The sequence below is a fragment of the Pomacea canaliculata genome, linkage group LG2, assembly GCF_003073045.1.
Source record: "Pomacea canaliculata isolate SZHN2017 linkage group LG2, ASM307304v1, whole genome shotgun sequence".
NCBI classification, from domain to species: domain Eukaryota; kingdom Metazoa; phylum Mollusca; class Gastropoda; order Architaenioglossa; family Ampullariidae; genus Pomacea; species Pomacea canaliculata.
Window position 1 is genome coordinate 21,414,960 of NC_037591.1, and position 19,030 is coordinate 21,433,989.

Genomic DNA, 19,030 nt, shown 5'->3' on the forward strand with positions numbered 1-19,030 from the left:
GCATGTTCCCGCCTTTTCGCTGAACGTCAAACTCATCAAACCTCTTGATCTAAAAGACGGCCTAAGATAACACTTTTAATCCCAGAGGAAAATTTGGCAATTGTTACGAACACCAATTTAAGACAAACTGGAAAAGGAGGTATAATTAGAAGTAGGAAGTAGGCGATGTTGATAAGTAAGGCTAGACATGCTTAACTCTAATATCCCCGTTTGCATTAATTGCTGCTTTTATTGCAGAAAACTGCCATAGCATATGAGCCCTGAGACACGAAAAGTGTAAAATGATAAAAGTATTTACAAAACGTTTATTCTGGCTATAACAATTCATAGGGCAGATATAAAAGAACTCAGAACACGTGTACACATATACCTTATACATACAGAATCACTCGATGGGAGGAGCAATAGGAAAAGTTTTAAGAGACGTTTTGAAGAAAAATCAGTCTTCCGATGATTATATGGATCGAGTGGCGCTTCATTACAGATGAGAGGACCAAAGACAGAAAAGGAAAGCGAATCAAATGTAGGAAGTCTTATCCGAAGAATGCAAAGCACTTGGGGACAATAAAAGGTGAGAAGAGAACGAGGCGATGTGTAGATATGAAGTGGATTAGATAGGTATGCGGGGGCGGAGCCATAAGACACTGTATAACTAACATGAGACTAAAAAAGGACGTTCACTGAATATTGACTGTTTAGAAAAATGGGAGCCTGTTGGGTGCAGCAAGGAGGTCGAGGAATGGTACGTATGATCAGCTTTCTTCTCCGGGAAAATGAGACGGCCACCGTTGTTTTGAAAACGCCGGAGAATATAAATGATATACTCGGGAAGACCATGCAGCAAGCATGCACCACAAGATTGTGGTAACGAGGACAAGGAGGAGAACGGGCGGTAATCGCAAGATCTGTAGGAACATGTTTTCCGGTCTGGCTTATGCGTCGGAGATGACAACAGCATGACTTAGAATACAAACTGGTGCACGGATAGAATGTTGTCGAATATGGCATCCAAGTTTAGTAGAGTCAGAAGCAGGAATGTTAAGAATGAAACTATATTGTCGAGTTAGACCGAAGCTAAAGAACGGACTTGTATGAAGTGATACAAGATTTTGGTGTGTGGCAAAAAGAATGACTTCGGTCTTGTGTTCGTTAAGTACCGTATGGGGTTATTGTTAAATACGATACTTCAGAATAATAAAATGTACAATATAAATCTTTTAATATGCATTTTATCTACACTAAATCCAAAATAACAATGGCTCCCTGCTCCCTCGATGACCGCTGATTCCTTGTTGGCTGACCTGTAACAGGAAAACAATTCTGACATGCACGCACAAATACTGTTTGTTGATAATAATAATAAATGGTTTGGTGCATGATTTTTACATCACCAGCCTTAGTGGGACAGTGCCGTGATTGATTTTAATATGATCTGTGAAAGGACGATCGCGTTAAGAGTAATGTCCCCTGTGCCCTCAACCCTTGTGGGCACCAAACGACCTAAGATTGCGTGTGCTTTAACCTATTACACAGCAGAGTATATTACCAACGCGTGTATCTCCGATCCACTTTCAGGAAATAATCATGGATAAATTGGAATGTCTTCCTTATTTTGCCGAAGGAATAGTCGTCAAAGGTTATGGTCGAGGAAGCAAAGAACTCGGCATCCCGACAGGTAAATCCAGTTGAAGTCTTCGCACGTCTCACTGATCGAGAACATGCTAAAGATTTGTGGCATCTGTATCTTCCAGTTCTAAGATTCACTTCTTTGGCAGGTCCTTTTACATTTTGGTTGAAACTGTATATTGATGTTTTACCGATATTTTGTTCACGAAGGAGACACATAAACATATAGACTCATAACGTGAATCAGGATAGGAGTCACGATGACTTGGCACAATTTAAGCGTAATAATTTTATTTTAATTATTTCTTTTACATGTATTTTTCTTACAATAATGTGACCTACTGCCATTACTGGTGTACAACAGATGCAAATGAATCTAATAATAAAATTATTAGAATTAAGTAGAAAACTATAGTATGAAATATGTTTAAGTTTATTGAAGATTTTGTTAAGCATTTAATACTTTATTATGGTAGCAGCTGCATTTGAACACTCATTACTGATTAAATTTTAAACTGGTCGTAAATTGATCTCCTTCCAAAGTATCTTGAAGGACAGTCTTTGATAGAGTGTTGCAACTAGGGGTTGCTGGTGTCCTTTGAGGTGGAGATCATGCATTGTACAAAGTCAATGGTTTTATCTTGCTTGCATTTAGCTTATGATTGGAAAGTATTGTTTGACTCAAGGGAGGAAGATATATATGTTGCTGGCTACCCAAAGGGGTCATTCTTCACTAATTGCTTTCATCTAGTCTGACAAGTACCATCAACTCCTTCCATCAGATTGAATTCATTATTTCCTGTTAGACAGTGAAAAGGGTGGTCAGTCTCTCATATATTACATTAGGGAACACTCTTTGGAGATTATAGCCAACTGGGGATATAGATTTGTGGAAATAGAGATTAAGTTGTTATGCAATACCGTTCCTCTCAAAAACAAAAATCTTCAAAATTTAAGTCATAAAAAACAAGTATCAATGCACCATTTGTGTTCTTCAAGCGTAAATATGCATTGTAAATGTATGGCTGATTGGTGCCTGGAGTGTATCTCTGCAAGCTTATAAAGTTTTGTCTTTTAAACAAAACTGTAAACATACTAATATAAACAATATTGTTTGATGTGCATTTCTGACAAATCAGCATTAAATTTTATGTAGAGTATTTTAATTACATCAGGGACTTTACTTTGCAGCAAATTTTACGGAGGACGTTGTCAGACATCTGCCTTGCAACTTGATCTGTGGTGTCTATTATGGATGGGCATGTGTAGACAATGGACCTGTATTGCCGATGGTAACAAGTATAGGATGGAACCCATACTATCACAATACAGTGAAAACTATGGTAAGTTATTGAAAGGTTATTCTTCTGAACCTTAACTAATCAAACTGCAATTACTAAAACTACCAAACAATGCAGCTGCCAACATGAACATTAATCAACTCCATTGAGAAAAGTGTGGGTGTCTCTTGCATTAGATCTAAAAAAAAGTAAGTCAAAGCTTAGCAGGTCATCAAATATGTAAGTAAAACATATTAAGCAACTTATGACATTAAGAATGAACTCATTTAAGGTATTTTTACTGTATTTGGATATAACTGTTTAAGAAGACAACAACTATCCAAAAGCAACCAAATGCTGCATACCTTTGCTTCCTGTACTTAAAAAACAGTCTCTGTGGGAAAGAGGGATAAAGGTTATCCTGTAAGTGTAACATCATGGTCATGAAGGATTGAGCTTTCAACTATCACGCAGCTAGCACAGATTTTCTGAGGACAGTGCCATCTCCCCTCCCTTGGTACCTTACCTTCCCCAATCCTGACAGTCTCCACATATTAAGTTACCATGTTGTTTTGTCCTTTCAGGAAACACATATTCTGCATAGATTCAAAGAAGACTTTTATGGATCACATCTGAAAGTCATTTTGCTGGGATACATTCGAGATATGGAAGACTACTCATCACTAGGCATGTTGGCAACTTTTAAGTTTTAAGATTTCAAACATAACCAGAAACAATTAAATCTTCTTACTATGCTCTCTAGATTAGGTTGTGATCTGAGTTTTAAAGAAATGTACCAGAGCAGGAATGGTATGCATGAGTTGTTATTTCACTGTAATGGTATTGAGAGTTGGTTTAGGCTTCTCCTTGACCAGAGAGGGGAAAATGGTAGTCATCGAGCAAATACAAAGCAAAGGCTGACCAGAATTTTATATACTTTTATAACATTATTGAATTTTCAGATTTCACTTGTCAGACTGCATGCCTAGACAAGTAAAACAATGTTGTAACATGCAAGATTTGCCGTTTTTGTGCTATCATACTACAAGAGCAAAATTAATAACGATTAGTTGCTTTCAGTTTGCAATAGTTTAATACACTGTTGATGTTTTAAAGAGGTCATTACTTTTTTTCACAACTGTTTTCTTCTCGATGCATGCAGCTGCATGCATCGAGAAGGACTACTGGGTACTTTACCCTGTTAACATGAGGTTTTTTTTTTTATTTTATTTTCAGATGCACTTATTGAAGCTATCAAGAATGACATTTCCATTGCAAGAGAAAGACTCCAGTCAGAAGAAATGCTGGAATTTAAAACTAATAACTTTTTTTCTGATCAGGCTGTTTTAAATGGCAGTAGTAGATTATGATAAACATGTTAGCCATTTCTTTTTGTAATGATTGTGCAACAAATTAAATGTCAAGGCTTTTCCCTCCCTGCTCTAGCATTACATGACCCTCCCTCCTCATCCCCTCTCCCCCACCAAAGAAAAAAAAGAGTAAGATGTGAACTTGTTATGGCTATTTCAGTATGTTCAAAAAGGTTATGAAATACCTTACCCAGCTGTGATTACATGTCAGGAAAAAATATTTAAAGAATTCCATTTTGCTAAATGGTGGATTTGGTCAGAATGAATTTCTTCATTTAGTGTGTACATATCAAAGTACACAATATATAGACATATTTCTCTAATATTCGTGTGTTATGAAGATGAATTTTAACTGCATTTTACCTTGTTTCAAAGGTAAATACTTGTAACTGTTGTAAATTGTTTTTCTTTTTTGATGAGTAACTTATTTCAGCCATTGCAGTAGATGTCTGGCAAAACATGTGTGTAGTTTTTCTAGTTTTTATAACCTCATGTCTTTCTCACCATGTCTTTTTCCCCACTTTTAAAAAGGTGGAAAATCAAACAGAAACAATACACATTTTCATATAATTTTTATTGATGTTAACAGGGTTTTTTTTTTTCCTCACTATTGTCTGCAGAAACTGGATAGATTAAAGAAATTTTCCCATTATCAATGAATGATTTATTAAATAATTGCCTATTTGCATAAACAGATGATACAGTTTATAGATATAGATTTTCTTTAAAGCATTTACATGACTTAACATTTATTGTTTCCATTGAAACACCAGAACCAGAACCAAGGTAATTGAAAATAACTTTATATAGCATGTTCATCAAGGTTTTACAATAAAGACACAAAGAATTTTATGGTCCTCTTGAAAGGGTTGCATGAACATCTTATTTAACATGTAACAGAAAATTGTAGTGGTTGATAAAAGATAATTGTTTTAGACATTCTTGAGCAACATTATAAAAATGCTGCTCACTTTGGCTTATTTTTAATTTCAGTGAATTATAATGTTCTTTGCTTTCAGAAAGTAAATTGGTTCCACAAGTGAGATTTCTAAGCATTCTATGCTTATAGTCATGAAAACCTGCAGTGTTTAAACTGAAAGGATCCATAATAAGCTCTTTAATAAGCACACGTCCAAGCAACATTTATTTTCAAGTTCCAAATGATAAAAGGAACGTGAGAAAAGGCAGTAAAGCACAACATTCAGCATATCAGTGTTAACTATAAGATAGAAATATCTTTTAGTAACATTATAAAGCTCCTAAGCACTTCATGAAAAGTTGCCAAGGGCATCAAGTTCAGATTCTCATTTGTCTCATTTTATAATTAAACAGCCATGATATTTAAGCAGTACTTGGCATGTGCATACATTTATATCCACAGAAACAGGACATTCGAGATAAAGATTGCAATAATAGCTACCTGCTTTTTAATGCTACTGAACATGTTGATAATAACCCCAATGTTCCTGTCAGGTGGGGGATAGGGTGTGCTGAAAACCCACTCCAGTTTTAACAAAAGGGCTGAAAAACCCAAACAATTTTAACTGGATGTTTAAAAAAAGAAGAATTTTATGGAGAGGAAACAATACACAATGCTCAAAAATTGCCTGATTTGTATGCAGTCATAGTTACTAGTCATCACTCATTCGCAGTGCCAATTGTATCATTATTAGTGTTTTGTCCTTTTTTTACCCCCACAGTAGTAATCACTGCATTAGAGGAAGGCTAGGATAGATCAATACTTCAAGATAATTGTGTGTACTGAAATCCAGTTTCCTGTAAACAATTTGACATTGAATAGATATGCACAGACACATAACAAGAAATCTCAGTGTTAGAGTTTGACAGTCCTGTAGAGTTTCATAATACAATTGTAAATTACTTGGGTGGCAAAAGAACATGCATATAGGCATATATTTACACTTGCAGTTTATGATAATAACTATTGATTAGTTTAACAAGTTTGAAATTAATAGTATATGTGCTAAATGTTATTGTTAAATGCTATGAACAGCTATCAATTCATGCAGGATAATTAAGATGCAAATTATTCATGCAGTGGAGAAATGTTGTCCTCGGTGTACTTTTATCATCAAAATAGATCTTAATATTTATACCTATACATTCCATGCCAGTTAAGAGACAGAGAACATGTTTGTTGCTAGTTCAATGCAAAAGTGTTAAAGTTTTGATCTTCAGTGAGTCTTAATTTAGTAGGGCAGCATTGTTGCAAATGTGTGTGCATTCACTTCACCTTTTTTTCATTTATAAACCAATGTGCTTTTTCTTTAATGACACATTCTGTTAATTTGAGGACACTTTTGTGAACTCAGAAGAGCTACAGATGATGAAATCTAAGAAGCACTCTGGATTTGGCACTTTACAATGTTTATTTTTAGCATGACGTTTTTGCAAGTAATTTAGAATTAATGCTAGTAAACCCATGATTTTCAGAGCTTTAATTCTTCCATGATTGTATCCAGTCATCTGTCACATAGGTCTTGGAATTATCTCTTTTGTCTTAGAAGGGGGAATGGTACATGAATCGCATCAGTTTCTGATAAGCTCGGTGAACATTACTCGCAGAAGAAATGTAGAGATTATGTTACTTTAGGTACCATTGTTGAACCTAGGAAGTAGAGCAGTTTTTAGCACTATTCTCCTTATGCCTATACTTCATAAACATCTTGAGACTTCAAAGAATTTGTAAAAATCTGAACGCTGTCTAAAAAGTTCTTTGCTATTTGTTAAGAACTTGAAGTGATATACAGTGGAAAATAAATGAACCATGTTCAGTTCTTTGTGTGTTGAGCATGCTTGGTAAGATTGTTTACAATCATGTTTGTTTTTTATGTTGGTTGTACATAGCCTTTAAAAATTCATATATTTGCCATTTTATTTTATATTGCAGATTGTTGGTTTTGTTATTGTCCTGATTTTTGTAGTCGTTTTTATTATTATATTGGCTTTTTATTAGAAAACTAGAATATAGTTGGATGCTTATGAGTAATTATATAGATTAACCTACTTTTAGTTGTACAATCATTGTCACAATTTTATGTCATATCTGGCTGGCATTATATTGTGTTTAGTGTGCTCCAAGCTAATCATGTTTACTGTTGATATAATAATCTCGCCATATTTCAAGGTAGAACATATATAAAAGTCATATGTGGCTGATTGTAATATTTAGGTTTATTTTTATACCAGATATAAAGCTATCTGGAACCAATTTTTGCGCCTTAATCACATTTCAGCTGCATTTATAATATTTTCAAGAGATTTCATTTGGCAAGAAATATCAGTGTAAAGCAACAGTTATACCTCGTGTGTCCTAGGGATGGGGAAGGCAAATGTTCCAGAATAGTTTTGTGTCTTCCTGTGAAACTTAAAGGCTAATCTGAATGCAACATTATATTTAGATGAGTGGGTTTAATCCATTATAGTATATTCATTCCCAAAACATGAGAGAAAAACTCTTTTAATAAAAATAAACCTTCAATTTTAACCTATCAATTTTAACTCATTTGCACATCACTAAGGTATATCGCAAACTGGGCAGCACTTCATTAGCATATGCTCAAAGCTCTTGCACTAACTGTAGCACATATCACTAAAGTCAATAGTTACAATTTAGGTGAGTATTCATGTCTACTTTTAGAAGGAGTTCAACATTCACGACACATTTTTGTAAAGTAACGACTATGCTGTGTTGTGTCAACAGTTGAAGCTTCATTTCATTTGTGATGCAGATTGGTTTTTAAATGTTTTGACAGAAAGTATATTCTGGATGTTTGTAAAAAAAATGTACATAGAAAAATGAATAAAATTTTGGTTGTTCAAATGTGAAGATTAATTTTATCCAAAGATTTGACTATAAATCCTTTTGCCTAAAATGTTATACATGTCTCAACAAGTTATACATGTCCTTTTGACTGAGGTGAACTGGGGACGAATATCAAAAGTTTTTCATTTCTGCAGAGAAAGGTATTATTTTTAGTATTTTAGCATTATAGCTATGATGGGTCATTGCTGGTGTTTTCTTGAAACTACATGCCTGTGCTGTGCACCAACTTGACTAATCATGGTGCTTTTGTAGAGGATCTATATGTTTGGACAGTGTTGTGCATTTCTGCCAAAACTTTGTTAATCCATATTTGTAAATAACAGTCATGAACTAGAGTCTATATATGCTTGTGAATGCAAAGTTAAAGAATTGGGATTTTCTTGATTTTCTAAACAGGTACCAGAAACATGTTTACATGTTTAAGCTGGTTGTATTTTCAGCTCAGTTTCATTTTCATATGTGGTTTGGTACTTGGACTTGCCCATGATAATCACAGCAAAGAATCATTAATTGTTTATCCCAGGACTGATTTCTAACTCTTGCAACCCTGATTTCATTTCCAACTTTAGATCTACATTTTCATTTGAGTCAAGGTTAATCAGCTCCGTAAATATAAGTCTATGAAAATAGTTAAGAATATGCTCATGATCTAGGAAAATCATGTTGTCTATTCCTCTCACCTCCCAACTGGAAAGGGACGCCCAGAACTGGGTCCAATGGCGGGGTGTGGTTGCGGCCCTGTGCTCCATCAGGGGAGAATAGAAACAAGAAGAAGAAGAATTCCTCTCACCAAAATAAAAACATATAGTCACCAGCAAATGCTATGGTGCAGCAAAACAACAGAACTCTCTTTCCTTTTATATCCTCCACTTACCCACTATTGAATGTTTTACACTAGCACAACTCCTAAACACTGTCCACTAGTAAACCTATTCTCTCTCCTTTTTTTTTGGATGGGGGTTAACTCTTGATTAGTCTGTCGTGTTGATTACTGTTGTCATTACTATTACCTTTATGTATTCATTGTCTTTTTCACTGTCTCATCGTTACCTATTATTCTGTTCCTTCATGTGCTACATTCTTCATATAAAAAAGTTTTTGGTTCAAGCACTGAGTGCATCCTTTGATATGGGAATTATTCCATGCTGTATATCTTTATTATTATTTTACGAGGTACCCTATGAAATTATGTCAATAATATAAAAGCAAGATTGTCAGAGGGGAGGTCCATGATCTCTATATCTTCAGCATCACAATTATTGCTTTCCAACTTTCTCTATCATACACCCACCCTTACTAATTGTGGAACTAAAAACTACCAGTTACTATTTATTCCCTGGTGGATTCATGCATCCATGACCATGACGACGGACTCAAACTGAGATACCGACAGACGTCTATTTAGCCATGAGTACACGTCCATGGCTTCGATCAGGCAGCGAGCAAGGAGAACGTCACTGAAGGGGCATGAACTCAAGACGGTTGAGCCCATCATTTACAAATACAATAAGGTGACATACTCCTGAAAATGTCTGGTAGAGCAGAGACATCAGCGTTACAATCAAACTGACGGTCTACACCACAGTAGCTCACCAAGCAGCCGCCTATATGCCAAATAGAAGTAATTAACCATCTACGCCAGACCCACAAAGCTCAACCACTTTAATCCATGTCCGTTAGCATCCAAACCTTGTTGCAGGACCATATACAGTGGAACCTCGGTTAACGAACTTAATCCGTTCTGAAAAGGTGTTCGTTATCCGAAATGTTCGTTATCCGAAACAATTTTTTCCATAAGAAATAAAGGAAATAGATTTAATTGGTTCCCAGTCCCTGTTGACTCGCTAATATTTGAAAGTTACAGGCTATAAAGGTATTTGTTTACAAGAGAACAGTTATAATGCAATATAAATGGAGTTCAATAAACATAAAAACATTAACGAAAGCATTTAAACATCAGAAAACTTGCCGTTTTGACGGCGTGGTTGGAAGCAGGTGTGGGGAGGAAGGGGTGGAATTATTGCTTTGATTCCCCCTCCATGAGCACAGGAGACAGTATAAAATCAGGGGTGACTTCCCTTTTCTGTAGCTTTGATGTTAAAGGAAAAAACTTGTCCAGTGTCTGCTTCTTCTGCCTTTTTTGTAAAATTCTTCGGTAATACGACATCACATTACGACAGACGCATGCCACCTTCATACTTTGAAATCATTTCCTTTTTCAATTCATTTGTTGGCCGCTTCCTTAATTGTCATTACCTCACTACTATTAATTGCTCTTAATCTTCTTTGGAGCCACGATTGAGGATTATTTTATTAAAATAAAGCACAAAAATCACTAAATAAGAAGGATCCGCAGTGAAAAGGAACGACCAATCGTAACTGTGTCTCGAGCGCGAATGATGACATGCTGGTCGGTCACGTGTGGTCCACTTGGCTGTTCGTTATCCGAAATTTTGTTCGCTATCCGAGACAAACTTTTAACGAAATTTTTGTTCGTTATCCGAAATATTCGCTATCCGAGGCGTTCGCTAACCGAGGTTCCACTGTATTATTATTAGCACCGGCTTTTATTTTAAACTGTAGATGTTTAAAAAGATGTCCCACAGATATATAAGGTACAGATTTATTATTACTTTAAAAAAATATTTTGCAGTTCCTGAAAACATACAAGTCAATGAACGTGAGATTTTTTTCGGAAATGCAAAATTATATAAAATTAAATTATAAACAAAAAGTCACATCTAGATTAGTACTGTCAGTGGATGGACAGATCGAGTCAACCTGGGACACATCGGCGCATTTCACGGCGTTACGGCACGAACTCGTGGTTGCAGCCTCTGATATCACACCTTTATCGTCATTCTTTGGTAGATCAATAGAATCAGACTTCATCCAGTAGTCGATGTACATAAATAAAGCTATGGGGTGTGAAGACGATCGTCAAGCCTAATAATTATTGTCTCGATAACGTTTGCGGCATTCGAACTTTCTGTGCAGACACGAACTTACATACACGTCCATGGTGCAGACGACTTAACAAGGGCCATAACCCATACTTTGTCGGCGGTATGTTTGGATGATGGCGGAGACAGTTGCCAAGCCGAATGTGGAATGGAAGAAGGCAACAAGTAGGCCTTTATTATAATTAGTACTTTCACTAACTTTTTTGTTTGTAGCATATCGGGTAGAATTTCTTTATTTTGTCTTAATCAGGCGCACGTCTTTTGGTCTTTGGCTTACAAGCTTTCGGCGGACTTCGTGTTCAGACTTGACTATAAGTTATTAGTCGAAATATCAAACAAAATGTAGCAGATACGAATTGTCTTTGGTAAACGTTTTGATAATATATTTAAATGTGCTACAGAACATAATATTTTATTTACTTTTCTTTACAGAAATGAACTCCTCTGATGATTCCGATTCGTATGTACCAGGTAAAAACAGCAGAGTTCTGTGACAATAAACTTATTATAAGCTATGCTTACCAAACAAATAAAACTTACAGTTGTCTGTTTATCTCTGTGTTTTTTGTGGTAAAATGCAGTTCACATATAGCACTGTACTGAAATCTGCCGAAGTCAAATAAGTCCTTAATGAAATTGCTATACCATAATACATTGTGTATATATATATATCTTTTAATAGCACACAAGTGAGATTGTTGCCTAACCTTTTTAACGCACTAGACACTGGCGATTTACCTCTCATTTCTGCTCCTTAATGCATTAGCGTTTAGAGGCCAAAAGTTGCATGTTGACTATTGTTGCATGGATGGCAGAGTGTGTCAACCAAGAGTATATATGCCTATATAGTAAAATAAATTATGTATTTACATTTCAGGTGTGAACAATATGGGTAATCTACGTCCAAAGTTGCATGCTCGACGTACTCATGAAGCTAAAGCAAAAACTACTGCTAAACAGGCTTCTGAAGAACACTTACAGTTATCTACATCATTAAGCATGCAAGAAGTGAGTTTGCTCTTTTGACAGGAACACTTATCTGGGTTATTTGTATTGTCAAAATGTATTGTATATGCTGAAGACTGTTTTTATTGTTAGTGTAATAATAGTTCCATGTCCATGAAGCAAGCTTAGTGTTCTCGTCATAATCTCACTTTCAAATTCCGCTGTTCAGCATTAGGTAGTCTTTCTCCCCATGTTCCTTCAAGTGTCCCAAAATCCAAAAGTCATGCATTACTTATTGACAGAAATATGAGAAATGCATCAAATGATTTTGTCATTTGTGAATAGCATAGACCATAAGTCGTTATATGGTGCGTAAATGCATTTAGCTGGCAGTAAAAGTTTTAGAATTTTCAGGAGGTACTGTAGATTCTATTTTAATTGGCATCAGTAAAGTGAAGATGTTTTTGACTGTTAAAATGTGATATTTAAACATTTTTGTCTATCTTTTCTGCTCCTTACATGTAGCTTGCATAAAAAAAATCAGTTTATTTTTACCCAACTGCTTATGTTTTGGTGGCTTAATTTTTTGTTATGTGTCCTAATACAGTTATCTCAGAGTCTAGATGAACAAAAATTGCATTCCTCAGCCAGTAAACAAAGTAAAGTTTCACTTAAAGATTTATGTGTGGAGGACAAACGACGCATTGCAAATCTTATTAAGGAACTTGCAAGGTATGTCTTGTGTTTGTATATTCTTTCTCTTTTATCTTTATTTCTTTATCTTTTTTTTTAATACAGTGTTAGAAGGAATTGTGATTATATGCAAGTCTAAATTGTGGTTGTATGGGTCTGTTTGTGTGGCAGGTATGAATGTATTATGGTATTGTTGATTGTTGATGTTGTACGAGTTGTTCTTACCCTTGCTGCCATGTAGAGCTGTTTACTAATTACACTCTGGGATGAATGAAGTTTATCTCCATCCTGTCTTTTACTTGCTTTGTATGATGCTAGGGTAGTTGCAAAGAGTAACTGAAATTTTTTTAAACTGATTTGCAAATAGATATGAACTGAATGCATGCACAGAACACACATACACATATACTGTATATGCAAAACATTTTGTATAAAATGACTGGCCAGTTTGTGTGGCAGGGTTGGTGAGGAACGAGAAAAGGCCAGAGAAGAACTGGAGAAAGAGAGGAAACAGTATGAACAACAGCTTCTAGAGTTAGTGTATCAGCAGGAGGTGATTCTGAAAGAACGACAAGGTCGGTCTCTTCTGGCATAATGATTATGTGGGGGTGAGGGAAGCAGGAATGTCTGCATGCATGCAGATATGAGCTACAAAATAATACGCAGAGCAATGAAGTTAAAATACAAGAAGCCAGCTGTTTATGAAGCCTAACCCCTGAGACAGATTTCACTGTGTGCCTTAATTTCCTTATTTCTCTCTGTCCCTAGAGGATAATCACCTTGCTTTCTTGTGTATGTGCATGTATAATTGTGCACTTACATGCACTTATTCCTGTGGCTGTTGCAGTTTGTTGAACGGTCATCTGAAATGAAATAATCTAAAGCAGAATTCAAATTTGTCTATTATGTGTTAATATTACTATTAGATTTTGTTTTGCTGTTGCAGAGGTTGAAAAACAACTAATTGACTGTCAGAATTTGCTGGTGCAGTGTCAGGTGCAAAGAGCTTCTCTTCCACCAACATCTCTCCCTCAGATTACCCAATGCCAGGGCATCCATGATTCAATATTCACCAATGTTAAACAGCGACCTGTTACTGCCATGATTGATAAGGAGATTGCAATACAAAGACATTCATCAGTGTATGTTATGTGCATCTATTTCTGGTTTCTTTGTTGGGGCTTGAGCATTATTTGTGAAGGGTGTGGTTAATCAAGGTAATTTCATTTATTAGAAAAAAGATATAAATTTCTTGTATACAGAGTACAGTTATACTGCTTTTTAAAGTATTAATTTTTCTCCACAGACATCCACAGGCTCTTGGCAATGGAGCATGGCCTCAAAGTAATTTTGTCCATACCACTTTACCAGAGCCACTTTTTTCTCATCAAGGACTTAGTTACAAATCCCCTGCTGCATGTGACCTCCAACCACAGCAACAGAGTATAGTACATCCATCATCTCCAGCTGAGTACGGTCAGTTAGAAACACAGGCTCCACATTTATATAATGTATTTCTTACTCATGGAGAAGAACTTCAAGCTAATTTACATACTTTTGCCTCTCGTGGAAATAAAGAGGATATAATGAAGAGATTCCTTGCAAGTCAGTTGCAAGAAAAAGACATTAAATCTCCTGCTGCATGTGAGCAATCTGCAAAAGAGAAGAAGCATTCAAAGTGTTCTAGAAAGTTTATTCCACTTCTCCCTCCACGGATGTCCTCTACACAGAAGAGTGCAGAAATTGGTGAATTCTTATCTGTGAACACTTCAGCATCTCACCATGACTTTGTGCCTCTTGCTCCTGATGATAGTCCAGAATCATCAGCTCAAGGTGATGGTGGAGATATAGTTAAGGGAGGGCCTGAAACTGACCGCAAAGTGGATCAGAACTATAGAGACCAGAGAAAAGTGATGCTCACTGAAGCAGAGACAGAAAAGCATCACTCACCTCTTGGTATGACCTTTGTTCTTTTGCCAATGCCACAGGCATTTCTTTAAATGCTGTGTGTTTGTATGATGTCAACTTTGTTTAGATATTCTTTGTGACATGATTGGTCTTGGTTGGTTGCAGACATTATTGTAATTCATTGAAAGAGTCCCTTTAAATCAAGTACAAATGATGTCACATATTCTTTAATGATGTTGCATATTCTTTGAAATTCAGTTAAAAATACCAGGGTATTAAAATCTGGATTTCTATAGAAATAGTGAAATATTTATGTTTTTAAAGGTTATATTGTGGCCGGTCTGATTATGTAGCTTTAAGTACTGGAAAATGTATGGGAGATTCAGTGTGCCTGAATAATGTTTTTGAAAGTAGTGTGAAAATATTCCAGAATAATATTGACCTTTTTGCCCACATAGCTAGTATATTTTGAGAAAAGGACCAAGATTTATTTGACTGTGTAGATGGTTTAAGTTTGTTGTTAACTCTGCCCAGATGGTAGAGAGGAAAACAGAGGTAATGTCCATGCCTATTGCCAGCTCACACAGTTGGACCGGAAGCAGCAGCTGCTTGAGCAGCGTGCCCAGCTGTTAGAGGAACAGAAGCGCCTCAAGCAAATACTGAGTGAGCAAGAAGCTATGCTTAAGGAGAAGCAGCAGGCACTGTACCTTCGTGCCAACAATGGGGCCAATTATGGCAGTGACAGAGACCCACAGGGTATGTAATCCATGACATCCTTCTTATTCATTACCTTTCCTGTAAAAATAATCTTTCAAAAATATGATCACTTTTGTCTTTATAGCTATGCTGCCTTTGGACAGATTTTGTTCTTTCACCTTTTCACTAGGTTGTTGCTACTGTTACTCGATCTTTTTGTCCTTATTAATGATATAGATACAGCTTTTAGCAGATTAGCTTTAAGCATTTGCTTTTTTTTTCTCTCTGAATTAGTGATGTGTGCATGCATACTTTTATACCATTGTGTGCACTTGGTTTTGAAAAGATATTCTACTCTGATTATCCAAAAATGAAGCATTTTTTCCCCCTCATTTATTGAAGGTCTTGTTCCTCAAAGAATAGCACTAGACACAGCTCTTGAACGCCAGAGAGCTGTTTTGGAGTCTCTAGAGGCACAATCAAAACAACTTGCCAGCCCTAGATGCTTAGATTCTTCTGGTCAGAACCAGGAGAACCTTAAGGAAAAAATAACTCATTCAAAGAAAGTTGCAACTCATCACGGACAAACCGCTGATAACCATGGCAATACATTCATAGTACACCCTACCAAGCTGACCGACATTGCAAAGAAGCTTGACTATTCCCTGATGTCTGATCAAGAAGGTACATTTTTCTGTATTTTGATGAGGGACCAAAAGTATGTCAGCTTGTGTTTTCTTGTTTGTTTTAATGAACAAATAACTGAGACACAAGGTTTTACCCCCTTTCACAAAGGTGAACATAAGTATTCTCTCAAGCAACATACACCTGTCAAACAGCCAATAAAAAACAGTATTTCTGACAAATCTGGTGGGGATAGGACAAACGTTATGGATAAGCCAAGGTTTCAACCACTGCCTACCACATACACATTGCCACATCATATTTTATTTTCTATTATAATAAAAACAACAATAAGGAACTGTAAAGCACATTTCCTTTGTGGGTGCAAGCTCTTTATGCTGTACACAATGTTCAAATAAAGAATTGGCAAGAATCCAGGTCAGTTAGCAGAGTGAATACTATAAAAAAAGATTTATGGTTCATTGTTCAACATAACATAAATTATGACATTAGTTCATGTGATGCTACATTTCACTGTCCTTGACATCTAGTGCTAATTTCATATTTTGTTCACCTATTCCACAATGGTTATTGATGTCTGTCAGATGAGATGATCCATTGTTCTCATTAGCTAACATTGCCAGGTACATGTATGAATGTATGACTACCAATGTATTCTTTTGTCTCCTGAGAATAGATGAGCTTGTCACCTACTTCATCCTGTACTGTGCTTACAGTTATGTCTGAAATTGGTGTTTTTTTAACTTCTGTGTGTGCTTTCTGATTAATGTGTGGCATCAGTGTTTGTTTTCTAAGATGTACTGCCTCAGATTAACATAATGAAATGACTGCAGAGGTCAGGAAACGTGCTCCCTACTACACAGTACAATCAGATGTCAGTTCATCTGAAGATGATGGTGAAGATGGCAGGGAAAATTATCCAGATGCGGGTGTTGATATCCAGGATAACATCAGTGATAATGGTGCGCTGTCTAAGAAGGTTGATGCAGGAACAAGTGTTTCTTACCACCACATACTCAGGTACACATTTTGAAGAACTGAAGCCAAGCTTCTTTCTTTCTTTCTTTTTTTTTGGAAGTGGGAAAGAATAGTTCAACCAAAAAGTGATAAGAACACATGGCGTCCACTACCCTGGTGGTCACTCTTTGCAAATTGCCTTCATTTGGCCTGCACCTTCCTCCGCTGGATTAAATCAAGTCTTTCCTACTGGACAGTTCACAATCCACCATTAACCTATGCCCATCATTTTATTTCTTCAACAAATGTTTTGGTGTGAACAAGAGTATGATTTGCATGCATCTGTAAGATTAAGGCACACAGTTCTTGCAAACCAACAAGTTTAATACTTGCACAGTGTAAGATCCATGAGACTTGACAGGCTTATGATCCTGTGAATTAGGGGTCTGAAGCTGTAAATGTCTGGAGCTAGTGATCAGTCTGAAATACTTGATGTATTTTATTTTACCCATTACCTTTCCTGTTGCATATCCATATGGGAAATAAACACAGCTCATAGGAAATCATGATGAATAGGGAATATAAGGCACTTTACTATTTTTTATTCTACAAATGTAAATCTAGCTTCTTATCATGTCCAGGCCTGCAAGTACGCCACAAGAAAAGATATGCCACACAGCTGACTGGGAAGGGCATTCTCTAAATGCCACTCACCCAGTACCCAGCCACAGATCATGTACCCCTGGGTAAGCTTTTTTTTTAAATTTCTTATAGAATATTCATTGACTTCTGTACATATGCAAGAAGCATTTGTGTTCAGTTATTTTGTTAGGGGAAAGTAACCTTCTCTTGTTTGTCCACTGTTACTGTTCTTTTAGTATTGTCTAGTTATTTTTACAAGACCTGATGAGTAATCTGTTTCAAAGCCTTTTCAACAATGCATGGAACCTTCAGGTGTAAGTGGTGGAAAAATATAATTGCCAATTTTTTAAATGTTTTGGTTCCCAAATAACTTTAATCCTTTTTGCAGAGAGAAAACTATGACTGTCCTGGAGATAATAAATTCCCAACCAGAGGGATCACCACCACTCCACCACCAAACTCACCGTTTCTCCTCTATTCGAGGCCAGTCTCATGTCCTTCACCATCATTGGACCCACCAAGAGACCTCTCTTTTTAAACAAAACAAGGAGTTGCCTGTTTCTAGCAGGAGAGAGAGTGGCAACGTGGACATAGAAGAAGACAATAGCAGTAATGATGATGCAGAAGAAAGCCAGATACTAGAGGACATTTTTTTTGTGAAGTGAAGAGGAAACAATTTTTTTTTTTGACAGGTGTTGTTTGGAAGTAACATTAACAGATGATAGAGCTTATGACAGCTAGATGTATCAGTGAGAAGCTGTGAAAGATGAGAGTGGGAAAGTGGGTGATAGGACCATCTATGGTCACAAACTCGGTAATTAACTGCTTTTTACCTTAAAAAATCAGGGACAAAAGCCTAGCTTTTTTATGCTGTGCATCATTAGTTGTTGCTCAGTACTCTTTTTGAAGCAGGTTAATAAACTACCTCTTATGTTTATGTGGAATGTACTTCTGCATTTATGTGCATCAGTATGATAAGCACATTTGCTCTTGAAAAAAACACTGCTGTTTGAATAAAAAAATAAACTTTGTGGAGTCTAGTCTAACCAGTTTTCTTTTTAAGCACTTATTCTATGTTAAAATCATATATGGGGTTGTTTTTGGCAAGTAGTTTTGGATTTTCTTGTGGATATTAGAGGAAGAAAATGATTTGTCCCAATTCCATGTCCAGTACACACACTAGTGAGATAGAAACAGCTTTATCAAGCTCATTATCCTGCTTTGCACCTAAAGATGTGTGTAGCTAATGTCTGTGAGAAAACTAAATGCACAGCTTCCCTGATTTTTGGATGAAAGAGGGGGAACCTCAAAAACGCGTTTATTCTAAACTGATTTTGTTTGCTTGATGTACTATTCTTGTTTCTTGGTACTTAGCTATATTTTCTTTGGTACATGTATCAGCATTGGCAGACAATGCAGCAATTTGTAGAGATATATTGCTGTCATCACTTCCCATCT

General features: G+C 36.2%; 2 protein-coding genes across 2 annotated transcripts; both read left to right on the forward strand.

The window, feature by feature from the left end:
* Positions 1-1,445: 1,445 nt before the first annotated feature.
* Positions 1,446-8,533, forward strand: LOC112556792 (riboflavin kinase-like). The gene is made up of 4 exons (XM_025226164.1): positions 1,446-1,675; positions 2,818-2,969; positions 3,491-3,593; positions 4,143-8,533. The coding sequence occupies exons 1-4, from the start codon at positions 1,585-1,587 to the stop codon at positions 4,274-4,276; spliced, it is 480 nt and encodes a 159-aa protein (XP_025081949.1). The 5' UTR covers positions 1,446-1,584; the 3' UTR covers positions 4,277-8,533.
* A 2,184-nt stretch (positions 8,534-10,717) lies between these two features.
* LOC112556739 lies at positions 10,718-18,926 on the forward strand. The gene is made up of 12 exons (XM_025226027.1): positions 10,718-11,251; positions 11,519-11,557; positions 11,964-12,094; positions 12,639-12,763; positions 13,184-13,299; positions 13,671-13,866; positions 14,031-14,680; positions 15,167-15,388; positions 15,731-16,012; positions 16,807-16,993; positions 17,572-17,676; positions 17,961-18,926. The coding sequence occupies exons 1-12, from the start codon at positions 11,200-11,202 to the stop codon at positions 18,235-18,237; spliced, it is 2,382 nt and encodes a 793-aa protein (XP_025081812.1). The 5' UTR covers positions 10,718-11,199; the 3' UTR covers positions 18,238-18,926.
* The last annotated feature ends 104 nt before the right edge of the window (positions 18,927-19,030 follow it).